Genomic DNA, 13,090 nt, shown 5'->3' with positions numbered 1-13,090 from the left:
GTCAAATATTCCACATAAAGCATTATGTGCAAATTGAAATTATCAAGATTTCTGGAGATATAGGATAACATGCTGTGTATGACAATTCATCTTGAGTTAAAACTAACATCTTTCTCTATATCAGAAGTAACAGATTTTATTAAATCAAAGGATTTTATTAAATCAAATTTATATTCTATACTGGTACAGCATCCAGCTTGATATACATAAAAATACACAAATTGCCACTGAAGTTTACAGCCTGCCCTTACTTCCAGTCCTGCCAACAACTGCATGGGGATAAGTTCTGATTCATTTCACATCTCTGTGCTTCTCAGGAAAGTTCAATCCTTTTAGCTTTGTGTTTGTCCATGACTGCAGCTAGCACTAACCATCTCAGAAGTGTAAAGTCCTCACAACAGACAAGTTCCATATCAGCTTGTGTATGTACTACACCATAATCCGTAATCCTTAAAGCCTGAGGGCTTTATTTTAGTAACACTTCCAGACATGCTCTGAATAGCTGTGGTAACAGAGTCAGTATCTAAATAAACCTGACATACTGGTCAGTTCTTGTCCTGAACAGCCTTTAAATACAACTCTACCGTAGTAAGAAAATACTGTTCTCTTCTTTTTGGCTTTATTTTAAAACTACCCAGGTCTGTTCATTTAATTTGAATGTCAATCAGAAGACTAAAAATGAAACAATTAATCTAGTAGTGCTTAATGGCCAATACAATTATTTTTGTCATTTTACTGAACTTGGTTGTCAACAGTGATTGTGTCCACATTCCTTTATATAATGTTATGGAACTGGCATGACAAGCCAGATTTTAGGCCCAACCTCAGCTGTTTCTTTCTTTCATGAGCCATCTGCTTCAAGTACACACATTACGATACACACGATACACAGCTTTAGATCTGCTTAAGAATGAGCAAAAAAGGTGCAGAGTACCTGGAGCTCCCTGATATCAAACTGCTCCTCAAAGATGTAAGCAGCATCAGCTCCTGCTGCCAGGGCCCCCATGTTGGCCAGGTAGCCGCAGTAGCCGCCCATGGTCTCGATGATGAAGACGCGGCGCTTGGTGCCGCTGGCCGACTGCTTGATGCGGTCACACGTCTGCTCAGAGACACCACAGCCTGAGTATGCACTACAACCCCTCACTGCTTACGTTTTTGTATGTCATGCAACTTTGTGTCACCTACTGGTAATGAAAAAGTTAAAAATAAAGCATTTGTAAAGAATGAATCTTTAAAGAATTCCAAAATGTTATAGCCCGTGTAACTGCAATAATTATCCAATAAAGGATTTCTTATAAATCATATACTGAACACCAGGGTAGAAATAAAATGTTTTTCTACTAGTAATTCTTAACATACACTTGCTTCCTGTAAATACTGAAACAAGAGTTCATTTTGGTTTGTAGTGGCATTAACCAGTTGTGTATCTGCATTTTCTAACACAGATACAAGTAGATATAATGAAGCTTTTCAAGGAATTGTGGGATGAATAAACTTCTCTTCTTTAACTCTATTCATTACTTCTTCTTAGCATTGATATTAAAATTCACTGCATTCCTATCTATGCTGAACTTCTTAAGTCCTGAGCAGGTACTGCCCAATTACTTTCCAGTAATGATTTCCAGATAAATATAATTCTTTCAAGCACTACTGGTGCATGTTTTAAAATGTTTTTGGTTTTTTACTAACAGGTGCATAGTTACTGTAAAAAGACTGAAATCTCCACTTGCACCTTACTCTGACCAGCATAAGGAATGTTCTCTACATGGAGATCTGTTACTTACATGTAACCAGTTAACACCAGTATTTCTTAGAGCTGCTTAAGAGAAGAGGAAAGTAACAAAGACAGAGGCAATCTCCAGTGTGGCAAGACCTAGGAATCTTAGGAAAATATTGTAACTCAGGAAAATGCAGAAACTTAGGAACTAGTTTACTATCCACGTTTAGGTTTTAGTAATACTCAAGAATCTATTTGACAAACTCACCTCCTGGAATGAATTTTTCTACCATTTGAAGTTATTTTAAAGTTGTTCATTAATGTATTTTCCTTTCAGAAAGCAAGTCAGAGAAATAAAGAGGCTCTATTTTCTTCTTTGTCTTAGAAACAAATAAATAAATAGGATATACCACACTTTCTGACAGGAAGAATTTTGTGAAACTGATGTAGTGTCCCAACACCAGTTCTGTTTAATAAAATTGGAAATGAAAGTACCTGGAAAGTCTGTCAACTTGCAACCTGAATTATGGTAACATTAAAAAATCCCCCAACTTTCTGATTTTTTGAATGAGTAACTGTAGGTGCTGTAATATTTGAGGTATTTCTAGTTCACAGTTTTTCAAAACCAGAACTTCATTCAGCTAACTGAAAATACTACTTCTGAAATTCAGATTGTGAGCAATATGGCCCTTAAAACCATACCTAACACATCACAGAACAAATCATTACTTGATATATCAGAAAACTTAATATAAAAACTCTAGAACTTCTAACATAAGAGAGTTTAATGCATTTAAAGACTAAGACCAGTATATGCATGTATTTAGGTCAAGCTAGCAAAAGATACATGCAGTTTTATTTATACATATTTTATTTATGTATTTGCATATATGCATATTATGTGCTTACACACAAAAGTGCAGCATTCACATGAATTTATTCAGAATATGGATATTCTGTTATCCCAAGCAGAGAATTATCTCCATAACATACTATGTCACAAAAGTCTATGTTGACTTTCTGTCAGTTTTTCAAAATGACACTTTTACTTACTTATCTTGGGTTTTACTGTGTCACCAAGTACTTTACTTTCTCCTTGCAGACATTATTTCATGAAAATTTTTGCAGAATACTGTAGCACTGGAGAAATTTAACTCGTTTTTTAAAGAGCTGCCTGAAACTGGATAGGTACTATGTGTTTAACTTACGTTATAAAACAATCTTGTCTTTAGACAATAGAGATACATGTGAAGGTTTCCACCATTTTGAGAGACTTCTAGTATTTGTAAATCCCAAGATTTCTAAAAAGATTTCCCATCTGCTGGCAGGAGAGTGGAATTTTCTGCCTTTTGAGAATCTCCAAGTACTAAGCAAGGAGGTAAATCAGTCATTGCCAATGGGACTAATCACTTGAAATCTACTTAGAAGGGTTTCTGTCCTTGACCATACAAGAGATGGAGTACAAACTTCCTATTACTCTTGCTTTCTCAGAATTACTGTGACAGAAATACCCAAATATGAAATTGGCACAGGTAGACTTAAATGAATTATTAATTCATACACTACACTACAGGCTGGAAGAGCCAAACCTCAACTGCCTGGTGCAGGTTTCAGACATCATAAACAAGGTCTGATGACTTGTTTTGGAATTCTGTTGCTAGTTCAGTTTTTATATGAACTGACCCAGCTTAATGAGAAATCCTAATGTTTGAAACACCAAATCAAGTGTGCTATTAGCATTAACTCAACATCCTAATGACAAAAAAATTCAAATGATGCAACCATTTTTTTTTTTTACAGAGAGCATCACTGATATCTATACAAACTGTAATTACATTAGTACCAAAAACAATTATGTAAGAGGAAGCAGCACTATAGAAAATCATTTGTTACCCCATTGTGTTTCCAAAGTTATCACTTTTGAAGGGGCGTCATTCACAATTACCAGATTTAGCTACTTGAATAAATGTCAGGACAAGGGGGAAAAAGCTAGAGGAGTGGTGAAGTACCCATTTCCTGCCTATGAACATTGTTACATGATGACACCAACACAACACCTTAGGACATCTCAGCCCAGGGATGCTGCATGCAGCTCCCAAAGGCCACCCTGTTTTCTGCCACAGCTCTTCCAGTTATCTACTGAGCTTTTTCACTCACTGTGTAAGAACACTGTATAAAGCAGGAAAACAAACCTGCTTTTCCCAACCCCCTGGATCTGTAGCCTTGATTTTACTTCCTTGGCAAATTACTTCATGGTTAGTTACACGGCTTGCTAATGATGGGTTTGATGAAACTCAGAGCTGGTAAGATTTACTCATTTGTTTGCATTACACCTCAGCTCAGTTCCCTTTGCTGTGTCTTAAGCAGAGCAAATAGGACTGAAAGAGCTCATGAAGCAGTTGTACCCAAGGGAAAAACTATGGTAGACTAAAACTAAGACACTGATTGTTCTGACCCTGCATTGTTTAGCTGAACATCAGTGACAGACTTAACTGCTTATACTATCCATGCATTTATATGCACTTAATGTATGTTAAGCCTAATGGAGTCTACGGGATTATTCATGTGTTTAGTGTTAATCATGTACTTAAAATGCTCAACTGCACTGAGCTCAGTCAATAGTTCATCCAACAAATGGGGCATTTATTTATAAAATATGTGCTTTCTTCTTTTACCTAAGTAATAAGTAAAAATTAGATAAAAAATTAAATTGAAGAAAGCAAAATATTTGATTCTCAGTAAAAGCAAATACCCTAAGTACTAATGCAGGAGTCTTGAAGAACTAAAGATAGTACCCAAAAATTAAGCATTTAAATAATATTTTTTCTAAGGTTAATCTTTAATCAGTCTTGGAAAACTGAAGTATTAACCATTAAAAAACACAAGTAACTGAGTTCTTTAAGAAAACCAGACATTTCAAAGTCTTTAAGTAACCTCATCTTATGCATTTTATCATCTTAACTTTTAAAAGATATGCAGTCTTACCTCCACAATAGCATTCAAGGCAGTGTCAGTACCAAGGCTATAGTCTGTGCCTGGCACATTGTTGCTAATAGTAGCAGGCAAAACACACATAGGAACTTTAAACTCCTCAAAGCTGGCACGCGCCTCGTAGAGCTGCAGACAACTTTCAAAGGCCTGAAGCAGTGGTACAAGTGTGAGTGAAACATTCCTTGTCTTTGGACTGCTCTGCTAATGACTCCTGGCATGTGATGGTAAATGTGGCTGTCCATTGGCCCAAGTAAATACAATTGGTGAGATTATTTGGGGGGGGTGGAAATATCCTGTACATACCACAACAGTGCACTGGGGTTGCATTGGCACAATGCTCTTTGAAGAAATGCAGAGGATTAGTACAAGTTAGTACAGACTGAAGGTGAAGTGTGCACAGCAGAGAGGTCTGAAGCAGCTGGGTAGGAAAGGATAGCAAAAAGCTAGACTGGAAATCATTCCACAAGAAAGAACTTAAAGAACAGAGTTTGATACATGCTAAGGAGCTTAGAAAGTTAACTAGTAAAACCCTTGCAACTTGAAGAAAATGCTTAAAGAAAGACACTTTTTAAAAAAACTATGTTATCCTAGAAAGTCAAGACACGCATCTATTTCCACCAAGAGAAAGGAAAAAAAAGTTCACCCATGCCTTCAAAGTTTCTATCAACATCACACATCTGCCTCTGTGAACACAGACTGGATGTAGGCCTAGAAAAATCCAGGAACATATGCACATGGATGAGTTAATAAAGTTTGCAAGTATAGTTCAAGGTTTCTTTGAAAAGCAGTTTTAGGTCCTTGGAATGACTCCAAATTCTACAGAATATATTATCATGTCAAAAGGATTAGGTGCTCCTAGTGGATGTCAAAATAAATGTTGAGATTCTGCAGCTGTTTTAAGTAAACATGCATTACATTATTCCAATTATTTCTAATCTAAACTCATCAGTATCTCTCATGAAGTGTGGCAATTTTTCAAACTGCCTGTGTTATGGCTCTCTACCAGAAAGCCTGATTACGTAGTACACGATGTTTTCATCTCTTTCTCCCAGAAACTGATGTTCACAGAAGTCTCATTTTCTTAATTTCTCAAATTGGTTCAGAGAAGCCAATTACTGCAGATCAAAATTAGATACCTATTGAGGTATATCCAGGCACATCTGCACAGTGATGTGTTTAAGGAAAAACATAGAAGAAAATTATGGGTAAATCCCCTACCTGTGAGAGTTCTTCTGAGCTTTTGTCCTAGACAGAGCAGATCCTGTTCAGTGAGAAGACAGGATATTTATGGCTGTAGGTGCATAAATGCAAACTGACTTTCTAAAAAAGCTCTCTCTCCTCACTGTTTTCTAAATGGAACAGCTCAGTGTTATACTTTCAGTTTGAGGTTGAAACATAGTCTGAAAGATGGCACTTTCAGACCCAAAGAGCTCAGAAGAACTACAACCAGGAGCAACAAATAGGAGGGGTTTATTTGGGATTTGATTTTTTGAGTGGCTGAGACTTCACTTAGGAAATTTCAGTAATTGCCTGGCTCAGTCAGGCTGCTTTGAACTTTTATTTCTATTAAAAGAATAAAGACATACAAAGTAACAGCAGTTTGGTAAAACCACACAGCTTCCTGGAGATCTGCAGAACATGAGTTTCTCTAAAAGGTTTCATATTAAGACTTCTGGAAAAACAAGTCAAAGGGAGATGTAGAGCAATAACTAACATAACTGGTTAGTCTGCATTTATGATATGTTAAGATGCAGTTATGATATGTTGTACTTGCATTAAATATTGCCATTTTATTTGATGCAAGTGATTCAGCCAACATATCCAATGACTGTACCTTCACCACGCACGAGCATTAGATGATTATATGCAACATCTTTGCATCACTGTGGCAAAACATGAAAATGCTTTTAATATATGGTCACTTAATTATAAAGGGTAAATAAGTAATCAATGGTTTTAGCAACTGCTATGAATTTATTTTTTTTTAAGTACTACAGTAAGGCCATAGAGGGATACTGCACTATGTTAATAAAATGGTTTAATAATTTCCTACCCTTTTATTGGGTTTGTTTTACTGAAAAGTTTGTTGCCATAACCAACATAACCAAGGATGCTTTATAAAAATTCTGCAGTCAAAAAAAGACTACTGTTTGTTGACTTGAAGATGATCTAAATACAAATGCCCACTGAAGGGAATGGAGTTACTGCCCTTACTCCACATCAGCTGTTACTAGGACTGAAGGAGATGAAAAATTAACAGGTTAGCTAGTGGCCTGGCTAATTTTCAGCTTCCTAGCTCAGAGTAATGTGGAGCCACACATGCTACTGGGAGGGTACAGGTGTCTGTTTTCCATGGGAAATGTGTGGAGACTGCCTTAAGGCATCTGACTGTAGCTTTCTTTGCTCCTCAGGGAACATTTTATTTTTTTTTGCCCCACAAAACCAAATCATCAGTCTGTACCCCCTTTTCCCTGGGTGAAAAGAAAGGTAAGATTGTCAAAGAAACATAGTGGAAAGTTTTAGCCTCTCCCTTTTTCAGGTTCCATTATTCTCATCTAGCTGATACCTTTCCTTTCCTTTCATGGCTGTGACATTCCTGAGGTCTGACATCTAAAATAATATCCTATTCATTTCATAGAATTAGCAACATACTTGAAAATATAGATATTTTTATTATGGTAGTTATTTTAGTGATGCTTCATTTAATAGAAAATTTGAAGTTCATGTTCTTATCCTGCAATCCTACAAGGATAACTTTTTATGTCTATATAGATCAGCCTTAAGCATATTCTCCTCAGGTAGAAAAATCCAGCTTTTCCCAGGTACTTTATGTTGTCATTAGCAGTTTTTCTAATATTCTGAAAAGTGAAGTGAAAAATACAGTTTATCACAAATTTAAAACACTATTCAAAAGATAAATCAAATTTGAAGCCAGGATTTTAAAACAGAAATGGAAAAAATGGAACATTTCAGAAGGGTCCTCATGATCAGTTATAGAATCTGAAGTAGTTGTTGAGCAACATTCATGCCTTTGTGAGGAGCACACTCTTTACTAATCTGTCATTCAGAAGTTATGTATCTGTTAAGTCTGTTTTTTGTTTTTCTTTTTAAATGCAGAATTTTAACACATTTTATCAGCCAATGTTTCAGCATACTACTTACACTTGACAAGTTAAAACAACTGCCAAGTGTCTAATGATGCCAAAGAGCAACAATCCCTGATTACCAGCACAATTGTACTTACCTGACTAGAGGTAGGCAAGAGCACACAAGTAAGAACCATACCACAGAAAAACTAAGTGTGATGACACTTTGGTTTCAGACAACACTGAAAAACTGAGCAGTTTTGGTGCTCTGACAGCACTGTAAACTATGATGCATTTATTGACCTAACTGTGGTAACAGGAATAAAACCTATCTATAAACTTGATAAAATGGATATTCATGTCCACCTCCTACGTTTGTTTACCACTGCCAATTGTATGACATGTATTGAGCCTATCTGGTCACATTTAATAGAGGCACAGTTGCTACTGCACCTGATCTGAGCATGGCACAAGAATGAAAGGATGCATTTTTCACTGGGAGTTCTTGTGAATCACATTCAAACAATCAGAGCAAAAAACTGAAAAGACGTCTTCCGAATGCAAAAGTCTGAAAAGTCTGCTCCCTCCAAAAGGAAAAAACAAAAAAACAAACCAAAAACAAAACAAAACAAAAAAACCCCACCAAATTTAATTTTCCACTCAACTGAATATAAATCTTGCAAAGCCGTTACTTTTCATATTTAATCCAGAGAAAAATCTAGGCAAAATTAAATGCAAAACAACCAGAAGAAAACCATTAGCAAAAAAATTAAAGCTTTTGAAAAGTTTTCAACTCTCACATTGAAAATACAAACGTTTTATCTAATGAAGGCAAATGACACCTAGAAACCTAAACAGAAAAGCAAACCACAACAACACAGACTGACTACTACATATCTCCTTTGCATGAAATAACCTATAAAAAGAAGTCAGTATGGTTAACAAAGTTTATGAAGATAAGAAAAGAGGGAAAGCAGATGTTATGCACAATCATTTTACTCACCTTAGCTCATGATCAGTCATTTTGGACAGATATTTTTATTTACCAGAACTGGAAACAACATCAACTTGTTTGATATATAACCCAAGTTGTCAATAAACAATTAATTCAGTGAATTTTAGTTAGCTTACAGTCTTATTCAAGGCAATACTTCAGGAAACTGATATTTCCTAACTGAAGGGTTTCCTTTGATGAAGTTAAAATTATTTAGGTTAGAATGGTGGGAAAAAAATATGGTAGTGCATTCAGAGTTGGTGGAATCTGAAGAATCCTCGACATTAAAAAGCTATCATGATTAAAATTTTCAAATACATTTAAGTGATAAGAGAACTGTCATTTAATTTTCAAAAGCAACTTGAAACTCTTTTTGTCCAACTGACTAAGCTTCCTGTTCAACTGAAATTAGTATTAGAGAACTGAGGAATGGCTGGGGTTGGAAGAGACCTCTGGAAGTCGTGTGGTCCAAACCCTTGCCAAGGCAGGAACACCTGAGCAAGGGACACTGGAACAATCCAGGAGGGTTTGGATTATCTGCACAGGAGACTGCACAACCTCCCTGGGCAGCTTTCTCCACTGCTCTATCACACTCAAACTAGAGAAGCTTTTTCCTCATAAGAGATTAAACATTCACTTTTTTACTTTATGTTGTATTACTGGATTTGATTTTTTTAAAAAATTACTTCACATGTCTCAACTCTTTTTATTAAATCTGCTATTAGGAGAATAAATGTAATGCCTATTACTGAAAAATAAGGATTTTATCTATTGTCTTAGAGGAGTAAAGATGTTACATAACTAAGAATCTCCTTCTCAACAGAGCAACTTTCCTCAGTGTTCCAGCTGGGTATACTACAACTCTCTATTATGAACACGGATTTTTTTTTCCCCTCTACACTGCAAATGATCATCCAAGTCTCAGCTTTAGGTTTCTTTCTCTCTTATTCAACAAGAGATGCCATCTTATCTTGCACTTAAAAAATTCAGAGGTCATTGCAGTTTCGGCAGAAACTAAATGGAAGCATTTGGGATCCTAGACTTTCTCTTTTCTGCAGTGGTGCCATGACTGTGTTTATATCAAGTAACTATAATTTCCCAGATCACATTTCTGAAGTTCTGGTCTACAAAAATATCCAGTAGTAGCCAATTGAGTAAGTTTAAACAACTGCTTTGTTAGTATATGCACACCAGAGCAGACTTACATCAGTTATAGTGTTCAGAGCAGTATCTGCACCAATGCTGAAATCTGAACCCGGTACATTGTTGGATACAGTTGCAGGAACCATAACCATTGGAACACAGAATTCGTCATATTTCTCCCGAGCTGCTGACAATTCCAGAAGTCCAAGGTAAGCCTGTTGGGCACAGGCATCAGGTGAAAAATTAGGATGAATAAAGGAAGGGCAGAGTTGGGAGTGACAAAATGAGAAGGGCCACAGGGGGAGCCATTTCTACCACAGCACACTTCAGCAAGTCAGAGCACTAAGGAACCACTAAAATCTAACACAGACAAAAAAGAAAGCATTAGAAACAGGCATATATTTGAAAACAATAAACAGAGCATATGTTCTCTTGAAAATGAACAATTTAGGCACAGAAAGTTGGTTTTCAACAAAACAAACTAGTTCCCCAATCTTCAGGTACTGTTACTCCTGATTTAAAAATCTTGATATTCCTGAGTTAGGGTCATAGCTAACAACTTGGACAAAAAAGGAAGATACATTCTTTATCAAAAAGCAATGAACACATTCTTCTCTGCAAGGAGTAGGCAAAATACTTTCCTCAATCAAAATTTCCAAAATTAATTGGTTTTTTTTAGAAAAAAACAAACATGAAATACAGGAAAAACTTCTCTAGATCCATTACAGATTTTGACATGCACTATGTGAGAGGAGTGGCTTAAATAAGGAACCATAGTGCAATTTCTACTAAGAGTCAAGAACTTCTGCAAGGATGTTCTAATTGTTGATACTGTATAGACTGAAACTTGCACAGCAGAAGTCATTAATTTATTTTAATACAAAAAACTATAACATTATCTCATCTCATTTATCCATTTAGCACATGTTTAGCAGTTCTAGGCACTGTATTGAATGCCAGCTTTCCAGAGAACCACTGACTGACAGCACTTATGATCCCAAACACTATCTATGTCATGTATCAAATACACATAGAACCAAATGCATCTTACATGAAGATTGGGTAAAAATCAAACCAAACTATTAATTTTGTTAGAAATTCTAGTCTACTTAGACATAATTAGATATTTCAGTGTACCTCAAATCCACCAATAACCATAAGGGCGTTAATGTTGTTAGTGCGCATCTGGTCAGCAATCTTCTCCAAATATTTTGCAGGAAGAGTACTAAAAATCATTAAACCAAAAGAAAAATAAAAACAGTTTACAGACTCTGAAGCACTAAGAATTTATTACTAAGCTGAAACCATAAAGTCAGCAGGCAACACAATGGTTTTTGTTTTACATATTTATCCATGCAAGTAGCTCCTCCAGATAAACAATAAGGACTCATGTCAAGTGTAAAGAAACTGCAGGTTTGAAATCCTTTAAAATGTAAGGACCCCAGGAAATTTTTAAGTTGAGGTCCCAATTCCCACTTTTCAGAGCTGGTTCAATACTATAAAGATACCCAAGTTGGAACAGAAGGATTTGAACAAAAGACAAACTCAAAAAACCACAATGTACAAAAATTGAGGACTTAAAAATACTAAGTGGGAAGAAAAGAACATGGAATCATACAGAGGGTATATAAAGCACTACAGTTCATCATATCAATTGACAAAAATATTGATGTTACCGTTTTGTACCAAGAATTGATCCTCCTTGGCCAGTCCAGCCTCCAACATCTCCCCAGGAAATTTCCTTAATCTTTGAATAAAAGTAAAAATGGAGAGTTTGTTAAGTGATTATCCAATTAATTCTCTTGAGCTGCAGCAAACAACAGGTACTACTTCATGAAAATCTGTTGGAAGAAGTTGTGGGCATTGACATCACTAAAACTAAATGAAGCCAAGGAAGAAAACAGCATCAGGAGTTTAACTCTATTTGTCTTCAATTACTATAATCCCTTTCGGTGTTACCCCTGGATACCCTAATTGTTTTGTTGCCTTGCATTAGGCTGCAAGTCCTTTCCATTCCATTTGTTCTTTCTTCTTCCAGACCAAGATGAACCTTGTCTCTGTGTTTCATATCTCAATCCTATTTTCAGCTATCCTCTCCTACTGAATGTGAAGCAAAAAAAATCTGAAGTTAGGTTCTTGATGTAAGTTTTGGGATCTGTGGCTCCAGCCAGGCACCAAAATTACTAGTCTTGCATTCAGTTTCTCTTCAGTACACCAACCAATGCATAACATTTAAAAACAGGTGATTAGAAGAATCTAACTTACCTAAGGGAAAAAAGCTTCCTCCCTCAATAAGCACCATTAAAAAGTTTCTTACAGCAAAGGAATACATGTGCAATAGCTCGTTGTTCAGAATCAGAGATTATTCTGCTACTCTGAAAAAACTTCAATATGTTCAACATAGACCAAAACGCAAAGGCAGGATTCATCTGAACTGATTTTGTAGCTCTGCACCATGTGATTAGTAACACTCAGCACAAATGAATTTACAGACTTGAACAGTTGAGAAATACAATTACAATCTAGGTTTTAGAGATCTTTAAAATAAAATAAAAGCACTTAGAGAGGCAGTTCCCTCAGCAGTTATGACAGAACATACCTTGCAAGAACATGAACAAAGGTGGTGGTGTGGGAGGGGGTACCTAGCACTTGGTAACGCACACACGTGACACTGACCTTGCCTCTAGCGAACCCTTCAAAACCATCAATGACAGCAAATATTTTGTGACCTTCAGTCATGCCAACTCTCACTGCAGCCCTCACGGCGGCGTTCATCCCAGCTGCAGGGGCACCCACATTTAAAACTGCCACATTAAAATTACTCTGGAAGAAAAAAAATTATATTTAGTAAGGACTTTGATTTCTATACCATAGTTAATTTGTACATCATATGCAGTTGCCAAATACTGGAATGCAGGAAACAAAATTTCAAAGCCTCTAAACATGGTGAAAATTTGAAGTTAACTGCAAGGTGCAGACACATTTCCCCACTTGCAGAATATCAAAGAGACAAACAATGAAAAAAAATATGAATGTTTGTTCTTAAATAAGACTTTATCATAATTCCATTTGGTTTACAAGTTAAATTATTCAGGTTTTTATATTCTAGCCCAGGTTCAAGAAACTTAAAATAGAATCACAGAATAGTTTGGGTTGGAA

At 36.1% G+C, this 13,090-nt stretch overlaps 1 protein-coding gene across 5 annotated transcripts in view; it reads right to left on the bottom strand.

Moving 5' to 3' along the window:
• PFKP (phosphofructokinase, platelet) overlaps positions 1–13,090 on the bottom strand; it is a 43,163-nt gene that overhangs the window by 3,354 nt on the left and 26,719 nt on the right. For 3 of the 5 annotated variants that reach the window (XM_077171424.1, XM_077171329.1, XM_077171496.1), the window contains 5 exons: positions 12,608–12,754; positions 11,608–11,678; positions 11,069–11,156; positions 9,994–10,146; positions 935–1,099 (listed from right to left, as the gene is read on the bottom strand). In XM_077171424.1, the coding sequence (XP_077027539.1) occupies positions 935–1,099; positions 9,994–10,146; positions 11,069–11,156; positions 11,608–11,678; positions 12,608–12,754 (624 nt within the window). Of the gene's footprint in view, positions 1–934; positions 1,100–4,702; positions 4,856–9,993; positions 10,147–11,068; positions 11,157–11,607; positions 11,679–12,607; positions 12,755–13,090 lie in introns of all 5 variants that reach the window. The other 2 variants (XM_054649606.2, XM_054649596.2) reach the window with 2 other exon arrangements.

This window comes from Agelaius phoeniceus, chromosome 1, assembly GCF_051311805.1.
Source record: "Agelaius phoeniceus isolate bAgePho1 chromosome 1, bAgePho1.hap1, whole genome shotgun sequence".
NCBI lineage: Eukaryota > Metazoa > Chordata > Aves > Passeriformes > Icteridae > Agelaius > Agelaius phoeniceus.
This window is presented reverse-complemented; position numbering and strand designations above follow the sequence as displayed.